At 50.9% G+C, this 12,410-nt stretch overlaps 2 protein-coding genes across 2 annotated transcripts in view; both read left to right on the forward strand.

Annotated features, from left to right (window-relative positions):
• LOC118452222 (promotilin-like) overlaps window positions 1–11,691 on the forward strand; it is an 11,794-nt gene extending 103 nt beyond the window's left edge. The window contains 4 exon segments of the mRNA XM_035893737.1: window positions 3,582–3,709; window positions 5,246–5,362; window positions 6,761–6,869; window positions 11,579–11,691. Coding sequence (XP_035749630.1) covers window positions 3,582–3,709; window positions 5,246–5,362; window positions 6,761–6,869; window positions 11,579–11,691 — 467 coding nt within the window.
• A 451-nt stretch (window positions 11,692–12,142) lies between these two features.
• LEMD2 (LEM domain nuclear envelope protein 2) overlaps window positions 12,143–12,410 on the forward strand; it is a 13,267-nt gene continuing 12,999 nt past the window's right edge. The window contains exon 1 of the mRNA XM_035893738.1: window positions 12,143–12,330. Within this exon, the coding sequence (XP_035749631.1) occupies window positions 12,143–12,330 (188 nt within the window). The remainder of the gene's footprint in view (window positions 12,331–12,410) is intronic.

Raw genomic sequence — 12,410 nt, forward strand, 5'->3', positions numbered from 1 at the left:
TCCCCGCTATAGCACCCTACCGAGCCATTTGATGCAGGAGGATTTCATTGCATCCCCCAACTCATTTTTTCCCCTCTCGCGTCCCGCCTGCTTTCGGCTGGTTGCTCTCAGGTTTCCTCGCACGTAGCCACCCATCTGGGAGAAGCACCAGGACGTTTCTGGCCTGATCCCAAACCCTCCAGCATCAGCGCCTGTCTGATAGTCTTGGGAGACCAAAGAGGAGATCTTACGCAAGTCACTTGCTCTCTTTGCACCTCATTTGTCTGGAGAGGGGGTTTAGTGCAGAGTTTTGTGTCCCTGAGGGGGTTCACCGTGCCCAGGACCATGGGATGCTCAGTTATGGGGGTAAAAGGGGCCACATGAACACTCAAATCCCCTGGGCTGCTTTGATACCTCCCCACCTCTCTGCTGAGTTTATACAGCTTTGGGGTGATAGATTTAGCATGTATAGTTTTATTTATTATTTTAATATTTAGTTCTAGATCCTGCCAGGGGATTTATTACCTTAAATCTATGCTTTTCGTAATGCTGGTGGGTCAAACTTCATTCTGTGTTATGCTTATGTGGCAACGTTGTTGTTGTTGTAATTTGTCCACATTACAGTAGAAATATCATTAAGATACAGGCATCATTTTACCGCTGGTACCCGCACATCGTAACAACTTTATCCTGGAGGGCTTGCAAGCTGAAAAGACAATAGGGGAGAGAGGAATTTCCCCATCTTTTAGGTGGGGAAACTGAGGCAGGGAGAGATTCCCCTATCCAGCTGCAGGGCTCACCGAGAACGGCTGCCAGCCTAAAGCCTGGGGAGGGAGGAAAGTCCTGGAAATGAGAAACTCTTAAAAACCCAATGCAGATAAAAGCATTCCCCGTCCGGCAAACCCGTTTCCATGCACACCGCTCGCCAGCTCCACGGGAAGCATGGGGACCTGCGCAGGTTCGTGATTGCACACCCGTGCCTGTACATGTGTGTGAAGGGTGGGGAACCCAGTGGGAGCATCCAGGCGTGAACGGGGGCAAGAAGAGGTCTGACCTCCAGCATCCCACGGCTTCGCTCGCCAGGTAGGTGCTTGGTCGCTGCTCCGGTTGGCAGGCTCGGTGGGGCTGGGCATGTCACAGAATCACACAGAATCACAGAATGGCAAGGGTTGGAAGGGACCTCCGGAGATCATCTAGACCAACTCCCCTGCTAAAGCAGGTTCTCCTAGAGCATGTTACACAGGACTTCATCCAGGCAGGGGTTGAATATCTCCAGAGAAGGAGACTCCACAGCCCCCCTGGGCAGCCTGTGCCAAGGGCTCAGGCACCCTCAAAGTAAAGAAGTTTTTCCTCATATTCAACTGAAACCTCTTATGTTTCAGTTTGTGCCCATTGCCCCTTGTCCTGGCACTGGGTACCACTGAGAAGAGTCTGGCTCCATCCTCCTGACTTCCACCCTTAAGATATTTGTATGTATTGATGAGGTCCCATCTCCTCTTCTCCAGGCTGAACAAGCCCGGCTCCCTCAGCCTTTCCTTGTAGGGGAGATGCTCCAGTCCCCCCATCATCCTTGTTGCTCTCCTCTGGACTCTCTCTCGTAGTCCCTCATCTTTCTCGAACTGGGGAGCCCAGAGCTGGACACAGAGCTCCAGGTGGGGTCTCACCAGGGCATGGGTGCTGGTGTTACCGGCATGTGTTTGCTTCAGCAGAGAGAGTTCTGACAAGAAGGAGGAAACAAAATCGATGCTTAAATAAGGGGAAAGGTGTTTTCTGCTCATCCCCCATCGTGGGAGCATCGATTGCACCCACTCCTGCCCTTCCCGCTTGTCGTGAGCACCCAGCAGACACCGAAGCGTGCTGCGGAGGCGCAGGGAGCCCTGGGTGCCCTCTGCGCTCGGGGAGCTGCTTTGAACAGACACAAAATGAGTCACAGACAGTTCCTATCGACAGTAACTTTGATTTTTTCGGAAGACAGCTCGGTAGATAAGCGAACTGTCTTGTCACTGCGCTCACACCACTAGCAGGTGGATGTTCACCTCTCCTGCCCCCAAATTGGCATTTCGCCCCAATTTGCACAGGCACAAGCAAAGCTGGGCAACGCTGCACCCAACCCCCTGCGACTGCTGTGTTTTGTTGGGCTGATGCTGAACTTGGGATCCTCCTGCTTTGTGCTTTCTCTTTGTAGCCAGGAAGGAAATTCACTGACAACAAAGTACATATCTGCCTGGAGAGGCACTGAGCTAGAGATCTGAGGTCTGAGAGACATGTCCTGCGTACAAAATAAGGAAGGGACATTCAGAAAAGCCATTTTTTGACTGGAGTAATGTGTGGGGGTGTTTCTGTGGGGGAAGAGGGAGCGAATCAATTCACAAAGGGAGAGTCAAGAAGAGATGAAGGAGGTGATGGGGTTTATTTCTTTGTGTATGGCAGTCTTTTATTGCGGCGATAGGATAAATGAAAAGGCACGCAAGATTGATGCCGGGATAACACTGTGTTATCAGCACATATGCATATCAACACGCTGTATTACAAGTGGAGAGCCTGAGAAATCCTCTTTTGATCACTGAAGCAAATGATACGTCTGGCTGGGTCACCCAGGGCGATGTCCCTGATAGCTGATAGCTCGGAGGACCCAGCATTGGGTGGGCAGGGGGGAGATGGCAGCGGTGCCAAGGCAGAGGAGAGGGACTACAGCCACCGTCGCCCGCCGTCAGCCCTCCCCTGGCCGCCAGAGGAGGGATGTGACTGGCAAGTGCTGCGGAGAGGGAATATTTATTAACTTTCCCTGTCCTTCGGTTCAATAAGAGCTGATATTTATGGGAAATCTAATTTAGGGGTCAAATTTGACCTAACAATGTCTTTTCAATAACATCCAAACCAAGAGGTTTCTGAAACTAATTAAGGAGCAGGCTCCAATCAGGTAGAGTAGTTAAGCTGTGGGACCAGACTTCATTAAATTTGTCCAGAGAGAATATTTTAATATTTAAAGAGAACATTTAATGTTTACGTAAGTCCTCTTCTGACGTGAAGCCACTGTTAAATCACTTCAGAAGGTAGTTTTTAAAGCCCTTTATGCTAGGCTTTTACGGAGCCGGGCTGGCAAATGCCCTTCCCAGATCTCTTGGACCCAGTGAGGCTTATTAAGAGATTCAGTCCACCGAGGCAGGGTTTCAGGGGCGAGGAATATGAAAACAAAATTTAACAAAACAGCTGTCTTAAGGTTTTCCTCTCTTACAGCATCACTCCCGTCTCCCTTGCTGTCAGTGGGATTGATGGAAGTGTTTTGCTCTAGATGTGTGAGGGTCTTAAACCAGTACAGCTGGAGGGCTAAAGCTTGCAGAACAGAGGGAATCTTTAACAGTACTGAAGGGCTGGGCTTGAAGTCTCTGGAGATATTGCTCAAGAACAAATCTGTTTACAGAAAAAGGTTTGAGGAATTGTCAGTCAGGACACTTCTATTCTCAGCTCAGGAGCAACTGGAAGAGTAAATATACCTCTAGTTAGCTGGTGGATAAATTGGATTGCAGCTGATCAAAAGCCAGAGAGACTTCTTGTCAAATGGCCCTCTCCACTATCACACTGGGGTCTCCTTTCCCGTGCAGACTCTCATGATGGTTTCAGAGAAGGTGGTGGCAGTTTGCCCTTGGTGTAGGTGGTGTCTACGCTGGCTGTGAACAGACCAAAAGCTTCGCTGCCCTTTTTCACCCAGAGCGACTGCTGGAAAATGCAGGTAACCCCAAGAGACTTACTGCAGGGGCTGGAGCCCCGCATAAACCAGGAGGGGTCTTTCTTCCTCCCTCATCCCCTAAGGTCTGCCCATTCCCACCATTCCACTGGTGTCCCCATCATCTGCCCCTTCTGTTCAAACACGAGATGCTATGATACTGGCAGTCCCTCGCTCGTCCCAAAGTTAAGGGCTATGGGAGAGGACAGAGACAACTTTTAAGATGTGAGACTAGAAAGGAAGAGCCTGGACTCCTTTACATAAGAACTAGAAGACCCGTGGGGGTTATCACCTGCAGCCAGTGGGTCTTGTTTTAATTTCCTCCGTGCTAGTGGCTGTAATTTTTATAAAGAAGCTGCAGCCTCCCATCACCATACTGATGGGTCTTTTTGTTGTAACAAATAATTAACCATCCTCCAGATGGTTGTCACCTCTGGGATGTGCAGAGAGGAGAATGTTTTTTCTTTTGATGTGAAACTAATACTGTTGAAAGGTGTCAGGCAGGCAGCCTCAGAGACTGCATCTTCTTAAACACAGCCAAAGTGAGCTTCCCCCGCACGACATAACCCATTGATGCTAGGGAGAAATCTCATTTCCAACGCCTATCCACTCACTGGATAGCAATTGCTTTTTGTGGGGAGTACAGTCATCCTTCAGCCTCCTTGAGGAAGATGATGGGGACCCACGCACAGTCCTCAGATCGATTGTTCATACGTCACAACCCTTGTAGCTACGTGTCTGCTAGTGATTGAGGGTCTTCTAGATGTACGTGGGCGCAATCAGGCTTCCAAAGGCTGCCTCCTCTCCTCTGAGCACGCGTTCAAACCAAAGCAAGTGCGTAGCAAGCACCCAGTGTGACACTGAGCACAGCCTTCCCTGTGTTTTACGCGTCCTGTCATGCCTGTCGTATCCCAAAGCAACCTTGGCTTTTCTCTTTGGGCTGGGAAGAAAGGGAGGGTCCTGAAGCCAAGCTTAGCCCCATAAATGGGAAGGATCTGACACTGCAGGCCTGCAGGAAAGGTTGGTAATACATAACGTTTGCACAGAGCTCTTCATTTGCAATGAGGCTGTGCAGGCTTTTATTAAATTTCATTGCCAGTGCTACAGAACAGAGCCAGGACCAGGCCTCTGGAACAGCTCTGGAAGGTCAGCATGCTTGGCTACCACATCCTGCGCTCAGCGTTAGCTTGCACAGATCAAAGGAGTCGTCTAGGAGTGTCATCTTTGCTACACATCTTTACACGCAATCCCATAACCTGACCTTGTGCCCAGCGCCGCAGCCTCTGCTGCATGTTGGAGTCACAGTCCCCAAGGCCACGCTGACCACAGCCGATGGGTCCCTTCCCAGTGAGCTGTGGCCCTGGGGAAGGATGCCACATTAGCCCCAGGCAGCGGTTAGACCTCCAGTCCCTCTGGTTTTGTGCCCAGCTCCGCAGGCTGCTGGGCATCGCACTGCTGATACAGTGCAGAGCGGGTTTGGTACCCGCTCGATCCTGCATCCCAGCATCGCTGCCCTGTTTGCTCCCTACTGTGAAGCTTCAGGAAAAGGAGAGGAACAAAAGAGAGCAAAAGAAATCCCTGACCTTGCTGCAGCAGCTGGAAGAGGAAGGCTTCTCTGAGCAATCCGGTGCAGATGTCAGCAAAGTCAAGACCATCCAGGTATGTTGGACGACTCTAAGGAGCCCACGAGGACACACGGGGCGGGGGGACAAGTAGCCGAAAAGTCAGCCCACAGGGCCTGGCTACAGGGAAGCGTTCGGTGGTGCTGTGTGAGAAGGCAGCGGGTATTATCAAGGAGCTCACAGTCAATATAAGGGAATACCACCCGTTTCCTGCCAGCCCTGCCAGGCAACCGAGCAAGGTTGCATCAGAGAAAGGTTTTACCTCCACCATATAAATTATCGTGGACGTTCAGCAGCCTGGTCACCCCTTGGACCCACCTGGCTTCTCCCTTAGGAGGATGGAAACAACATGAGGGCTTTCTTTGCCATTCAGTGAACACCAGCCAACTGCAAGGCAGGAATTTGCAGCTCTGCTTCAGCTCTGGATTTAACTTGTCACTTTTTCACCCAGCTCCAGATTACCTGCCTGGTGTTACCTCCGATCTCACAGTCCTCTGCACTGGCAAGACCTTATTTATAAACTTGGGCCCATATGGCCGCACCCCCCCCCCCCCAAAGTCTCTATACAGAGCAGAAAATTGCCAATTTTAGGGATTTAAGTGCCAGTCTAAGCCCTGAAAGGCATGCTTACCTGGTTAGCCAAGTCTGAAAATTGTGCTTTTCCACTTGAATACAGGGAAGTCTTTGCCCTGCCCGTGCAGCCGCTCCTGCGGTGAGCTCAGCCATTCTTTCTGCCAGCAAAAGGAGTGTGTAGGTCCAGCCCAAACTGTGGGACAGACAGCGAGTGGGACCAGCTAGACTGGAATTTGGCCAAGGCACAGGTTAATGTGCAACTACTCTCGCAAACCATGGTGCACCAACAATCAATAATAGGATTTAAACAGCAAGAATTCACAGTTCAAAGCATTAAATAACTGGCACATCTCTGTGTCTAAGACCCCCCCGCTGCAACCACAAGCCCTCCTGTGCCTCCAGCCATGACTGGAACAACTCTATTTACTTTGGGTACATCTGAGCCACAGCTGGCTCGAAGTCAGTCAGTCTGGAGGCAGGATGATGTCTCATCCTCAGTCTTTGCTAAGGCAGGGTGCTTCACCAGCATCAGGAAAGCTGATGGCTTGAAGGGACAAGGTGTGAGATAGTGGAGGATTATAAGGTTCAGAAATTATTTTCTTCTTTACAGTCTCTGTTGCCGGGAGGTACCTTTATCTGTGTCTTCGAGTCTGCCCATAGAGGATCCAACGCATGAAAACTTTGGCACTCTGAACAGCACAAGATTGCATTGACTTAAAAATGTTGCTTTTCCCTATATAAGGATCATCCTCTTCCCTTCAAATCAGCCTTAGACCCTCTACTGACTTGAGCAAAGCAACCCAACCTGCCTTCCTGTGCTCCCCTCAGCTTTTCCTTCTGACTTTTCTGACTTCTTCCACAGCTAGCTGTCCCTGTCAAAGCTGGGATGTGGCTCACCCCAAGGCAGCTGGAAAAATACCAAGATGTCCTGGAGAAACTGCTAGCAGAGATGTTACAGGACACCCCAGACGGTACTGTCAGGAGGTTGATTTCTGCCTTGGGAATTCTGCCTTTCCCTCCTCTCACCAGCTCATCATCACAGATATATTTATATTCCTCAGAAGGGTTTTTGTGTCATGTTTGCTCACTTTACAGAGTCCTCAGATACCCCACCCGCTCTTCTTCTGGGAAGGTTATTCACTCTCTTAGGGTGCTGCCTGTGCCCTAGAGCTGATATTGACTGTTAGCAGCATTGCAACGCTTCCTGGCAGCACTCCCCAGCGCTGCTTCCCACTTCCCTACTCCTCCTCCCCAAAAGTCCTCCGTCTTCAGGGTGCAATTTCCAACAGAGCTCCTAACGCAAGCTGCACCCGCAGTCAGACCTGAACACCTTGCTCCCTGCACAGGGGCTTAACACTAATTACAGCTAGAATTAGCTGCAATTCCAGGCGTTGAGTGCCAACAAATCCAGCCCTGGGCTTTGCTCTTAGTGTGTTGGAATTGCAAAAGGAAATACCCAGGGGCAGTACGGGATGCACCTACGCCTGCAGACTCGGGGGGCAGGAGAGGGGGTCTCACTAGTGTTATCTCTGGACCTTTTTCTTACCTGGGCTTGAATCCCTGAAACAAGAGTCTCCCCTCCCTCCCTGTGGGAGCTGTTACTCCAGTTCGGCTGTGCTGATTTCATTTTGCCTTCTAGCTTTTCAGTTGGGGAGCTGAGGCGGAGGAAACAATATATAAAGCCTAGGAAAGACTGAATGACAAATCTAAGGATGCTTGTTCTTTCCTCTCTTTGCTTTTTAGCTGACTGAGATCTGAAGATTCAGAAGAGAAAGCGATGTAGCTTGCTAAAGCTAAAAGACTCCACTTATGTAAACGAAATCTGTAAAAGAGATTAACAACAAAATCTGAGGTGAGATAATAAAATGCGCAGTGTAATTAAATGGAGGATTTGTGCCTTCTTTTCTGCATGCCTCTCAGCCAGATGGCAAGCAGCAAGTGTGGGAAAGAAGAGAGGGAGGGTTTCCAGTTCTAGAGAACATCGCCGTCCTTCTGAGAAGTGCAAAGCATGTTGCAAAGCCTGAGTAATTAATCTTTGTGGACTAATAAGTTTTAGCCCTCCCTTTTGGCAATGAGGGAAAGTGAGGCAAATATTTACCGGATCCCCTGGCCAAACTGGTGACACGAGCGTAGGATGAGGAGTGGGGGGACCTGGGTGTCCCTAACCAGGTTCTGGACACGGGAGGGCACTCTCTCCCACACTGCTGGGAGAAAGCAGGAGCCCTGATTTGCAGTTCCTACCTGTGCTCTTACCCCCTCTGACTCACCCAGGCGATATAAATCTAAATAACCTTGTGAGGAGCACCTCTCCCATAGCTATGATGTGAACAGGCACAGCGTGTGTGAAACAAGGCAGAGCTCCGGCCTTATTTCTGCCTCTCAAACAAATCTAGAGGTGAAATCGTAATTCAACTTGAACATATTGCTCTCCATTTACATACCTTTGGCTTATTTTAGAGCTGTTCCTCTATATTGGCAGCAGGAAATCCAACATATGTAAAGTAAGGACGGATGAGATCAATGGTATGTATGTGAATACATCCAATTTCAATCCAATTTTATCCTCCCAACCTAACACAAATTCTGTTCTCGCTGTGGCTCATTTAAATAGCTGTGTTTGTGCTAGAACAACACTCCTCGGTACGCTCTCTGCTGCAAGCCATCCCTTAGGAGGAAAAAAATCTCCCAATGTATAATGCAACATCCAGCATGGAGTGGATTCCAGCTTTACCATTTGATTCAAAGGCATACTCCTAGTCCGTGGACTGATCGGCTCAGTGTAACTCAAAGTTTGCAAGGATTATTGCTGAGGCAGGTTGAGCTATAAAATCATTATAAATGAGTCTGAGCGGTTGGAAGACAGAAAATAGTACATTTCATTAGGCTGAAAGGGAAAGCGACTGCACGTATGGCTGGGCAAGAGGAGCTCAGCCAGTGCAAATCAGTCTGCCGTGGAGTGATATCCATGGGAGATCCAGCATGGAAATCACTGGAGGAGCTGCGCCGCATTTACACCAGTGTCCAGCAAGATCAGAGACAAGACTCTTTGCCTCCTGGACCATTTCCCACCAGGGTGATGGTGGGGCTGATGCTGCAGAGAATTCCATAAGGAGAGCCACCAAGGTGACTTTGCAGGGATATCTCCCTCTACTCTTACAGTTTCACCCAGACAAGCTGCAGCAGCAAAGGTCTGCTTTTATCCTGGCCATTGGTTGTGCCAATGGCTCTTCCCAGTTGACCCAGCTATGAATGAACTCAGGGATGTATGGCTGGTTTTGACAGCAACCGCATGAACCCCCAGTCTTGTCCTGCAGCAACAACCGTTTTATCCAAATAGGCACCAAAGTGCAAGGGGGCCTTTAGCTTTGGGAAGAAAATTCCTTGAGTACTGGGAAAGAAGCAGATATTCTTCTGCTGGAAGGAGGAGATGGACCTCAACCATCCTCCCAGGCACAGCTCTGACTGTCAGGGCTCTACCTCTTGTTAAAATGGTCTCCAAGCTGCAGGGCAGAGCTGTATCCCCAGTGCCCTGGAAGGCTGCTTTTGCAGCCAAGCAGCACCAAAGTCCATGCCTGCAAGCAGGTAGGAAGATCTTGCTGCTCCAGAAACGGAACAAGTGTTTCGTGGCAGGATGAGCAGCCAAACAGTTGGGGGAAAGAGGCAGGGAAAGGAGAAGGAGGGAAAAGAATGAAAGCAGCACTGACTTCCCAACCTAATGAAAGGCTCGGCAGGCTGAGGACACGACATACGATCGGGAGGGTGAGAAGCGGTGTTCTTAGGTCACACCTGTCCCATGGCTCTGAGTGACGGGGCGTTAAATCGGCACAGTCGGCTTCCAAGTAAGATTTGACACTTCCCCTGGTGACATGTGCAGGACTGCCATCCAAATGCCATGGGGTAAGAAGAGGGGGTGGGATGGCAGGGTTTTGGGTTTTTTTTCAGGAGCCCCTCAGTCAGGGGTGGAAAGGTTCGTCTGCTGCCCGTGCTTTTTGGGGTGCAGCACGCTCCCCTCTTCAGGCACCTTATGAAGATGGTGCAGATCTATTTCTACCCCTCTGCTTACACCAGTCCTGTCTTGATACTTCAAGAGGAGAAGCAGACGGCACGGCACGCCTGCTCTTCCCATTCGATATCTGAGTCACTGCCAGCAGGCCTAAGGCAGCTTCTGGGCTAGCAGGGAAGGTGGAGGCTGTCCCCTCCTCTCTGTCCCATCTTCCCACATCCAGCTCAGGATATTTACAGCCAAGATATTCAAGAGCTGTGCTGTGGGCTGGGAAACTGGCTTTTCACAGCCGAGCATCTCTGAGCATCACAGCCCATCTGCAGCATCAGCAGGACCGCGCTCGCCCCAGCAGCCTCTCCCCCTGCCCAGAGCTGTGGGGATGATGAAGGGGCTGCAAAAAGCAGAAACTCCACCATCAGCCTCACCATCCGCCCTGTGGGCAGGGTGATGGGGACAAATAGGTGCTTGTCCATGGGTCGATAGGCCCTGTCACGTGTGAGAGGCAGAGGGGCTGTCTTCTCCTTCTGCCTTCTCTGTGCTGCCCAGGGAAGGCAGAGATGGTCCCAAGGGTTGTCCTGCTAGGGAGGAAGGGAGAGGGGTCGTGGATTTCTCTCCACAAAGAAGCAGCATCTGTTTCTGCTGAGCATCGGCGCCGCCAACCTCCCTTCTGCGAAGGAATCCCAGTTTTTCCCCAGCCCTCCAGTTCTCGAACACCACTCCCGTGTTGTCTACTCTGAAGGTCATCCAATGAGGCTGCCAGGCCAAACCTCTGTCCTGGTGTAACTTCCCTGCGATCCAGAAACACAAGAAGTTGAAGGGTTGGGTTTGGTTTTTTTTTTTCTTTGCCGGTGTTTAACTTTTTCTCTGAAGCAAGAGGAGTTCAGTTAATTCACGAGCTTGTATCAGCTCAGGCTTCAATGCCAGCATGCATCTGCACGTCTAGGCAGAGCTTCTCCAAACTGAAAGCTGCGAGCTTACAAAAACCTGTGTACTAAGAGCATATTCTAATTCTGTATGTACATTAGACACCGCTCCAAATTATTAGCTGTCAGTTGTGCTTTCCAGTTAGTGAGCAAGGGAGGCTCGGCTTAGCACATTCACACTTCCCATCGGAACGGAGTATGCTCTTTTAATGGGCTCCCTGGCCTCTACTAAGTGTGTATTTGTTGTTGCTAACCAGATTAAACAAATCTCAGCATCTTGTTGCTGCTTTCTTGTATAAATCAGGAGGGGCGAGGCGAGCTTTGCCTGATGCCCTAGACAGAAGGGCACGGCAGTAAAATGAGTGTGAAAGGAGGGGTGTCCCTAAAGAATTTGGTGTGTTGTGAAGGCACAGTTTAGCGTCCCCCGCTTCATGGTAGCAAGCGGTGGGGATCCACGCAGAGCTCTCCCGCAGCCCCCCCAGCTCCCGCTGCCGCAGGTCCCGCTCCTGCGGGACCGCTGAGTTTCTGCTGCTCCAGTATCAGGCATCGATCATAAAAAAGGCGATGTACAGACAGCCTGCACGCATTCATCACTACTTTTTCATTATCTTTAATTAAATTCCGATATTACGCCACAGTATTTCAGCCACTTTCATTACTTTCTTTATAGACGGCGGCAGGAAAAAGCAATTACTGTACATCACTGCCTTGCCAAAATAAATTTTCAAATCAACGCTTGGTTTTGCCTTTTTAGGCTGCAAAGTATGCAAGGAACCTCCTTCCCTGGCAAATATCCCGAGGACCCAGATCCTGATCCTGCTTGAAAGTGGTGGCAAAGCTCCAGCCCGCTTGATGGGTGCCAGTTAAATGACTGCAAGTTGGCAGCGACGAGAGGGATGAGGATGGGGAGAGGAGGGCGGCAGGTGGCTGGGAAAGACGCTTCTTTCTCATAAATCATAGAATCACTTTGGTTGGAAAAGACCTTTAAGATCATCGAGTCCAACCTTTAACCTAACCCTGCCATCCCACCACTAAACCCTGTCCCTAAAAGTGTCAAACATCAGTGTAGCTTGGCGGGAGTGAGGTGAGAGGTGCTCAACCCCCCTGCTTGCTCCTGGGCAGGGTCCCTCCAGAGTGATGGGGTGGCGACACTGGTCGGCCCCAGGTGCTGAGGCTGCTTTTGCTCTTCGCTTTCTCCATTTCTCCCCCCTTTCTCCTCTCCTGAGATGAGCAACAGCTCCCGCCCGGCGCCATTCCCTCTCTGCGAGGGCGCCTGACCTCCCCAACATGGCGGAAACAGCGACGCTGCCTTCGCAAGATGGCGTTTTCCCTCGACCATCCCAATATGGCGCTCACGCCCCGCCTCCCCATCAACATGGCGCCGGCCATGCCGACGGCGGGAGCGCAAGAGCCCCGCATTTGCCCTTCCCAAGATGGCCGCCGGAGGGAGGCAGCGGGCCCCTCCCAAGATGGCGCCCGGGCTTCCCTGCGCGCAGACCGTTTCCGGTGGGGCCTGTTGTCAGCGCCGCGGCCATGGCGGAGCTGACAGACGCGGAGCTCCGGAAGGAGCTGTTGGCGCTCGGCTA

This window comes from Egretta garzetta, unplaced genomic scaffold, assembly GCF_000687185.1.
Source record: "Egretta garzetta isolate BGI_Z169 unplaced genomic scaffold, ASM68718v1 scaffold105, whole genome shotgun sequence".
In the NCBI taxonomy this organism is placed as follows: Eukaryota; Metazoa; Chordata; class Aves; order Pelecaniformes; family Ardeidae; genus Egretta; species Egretta garzetta.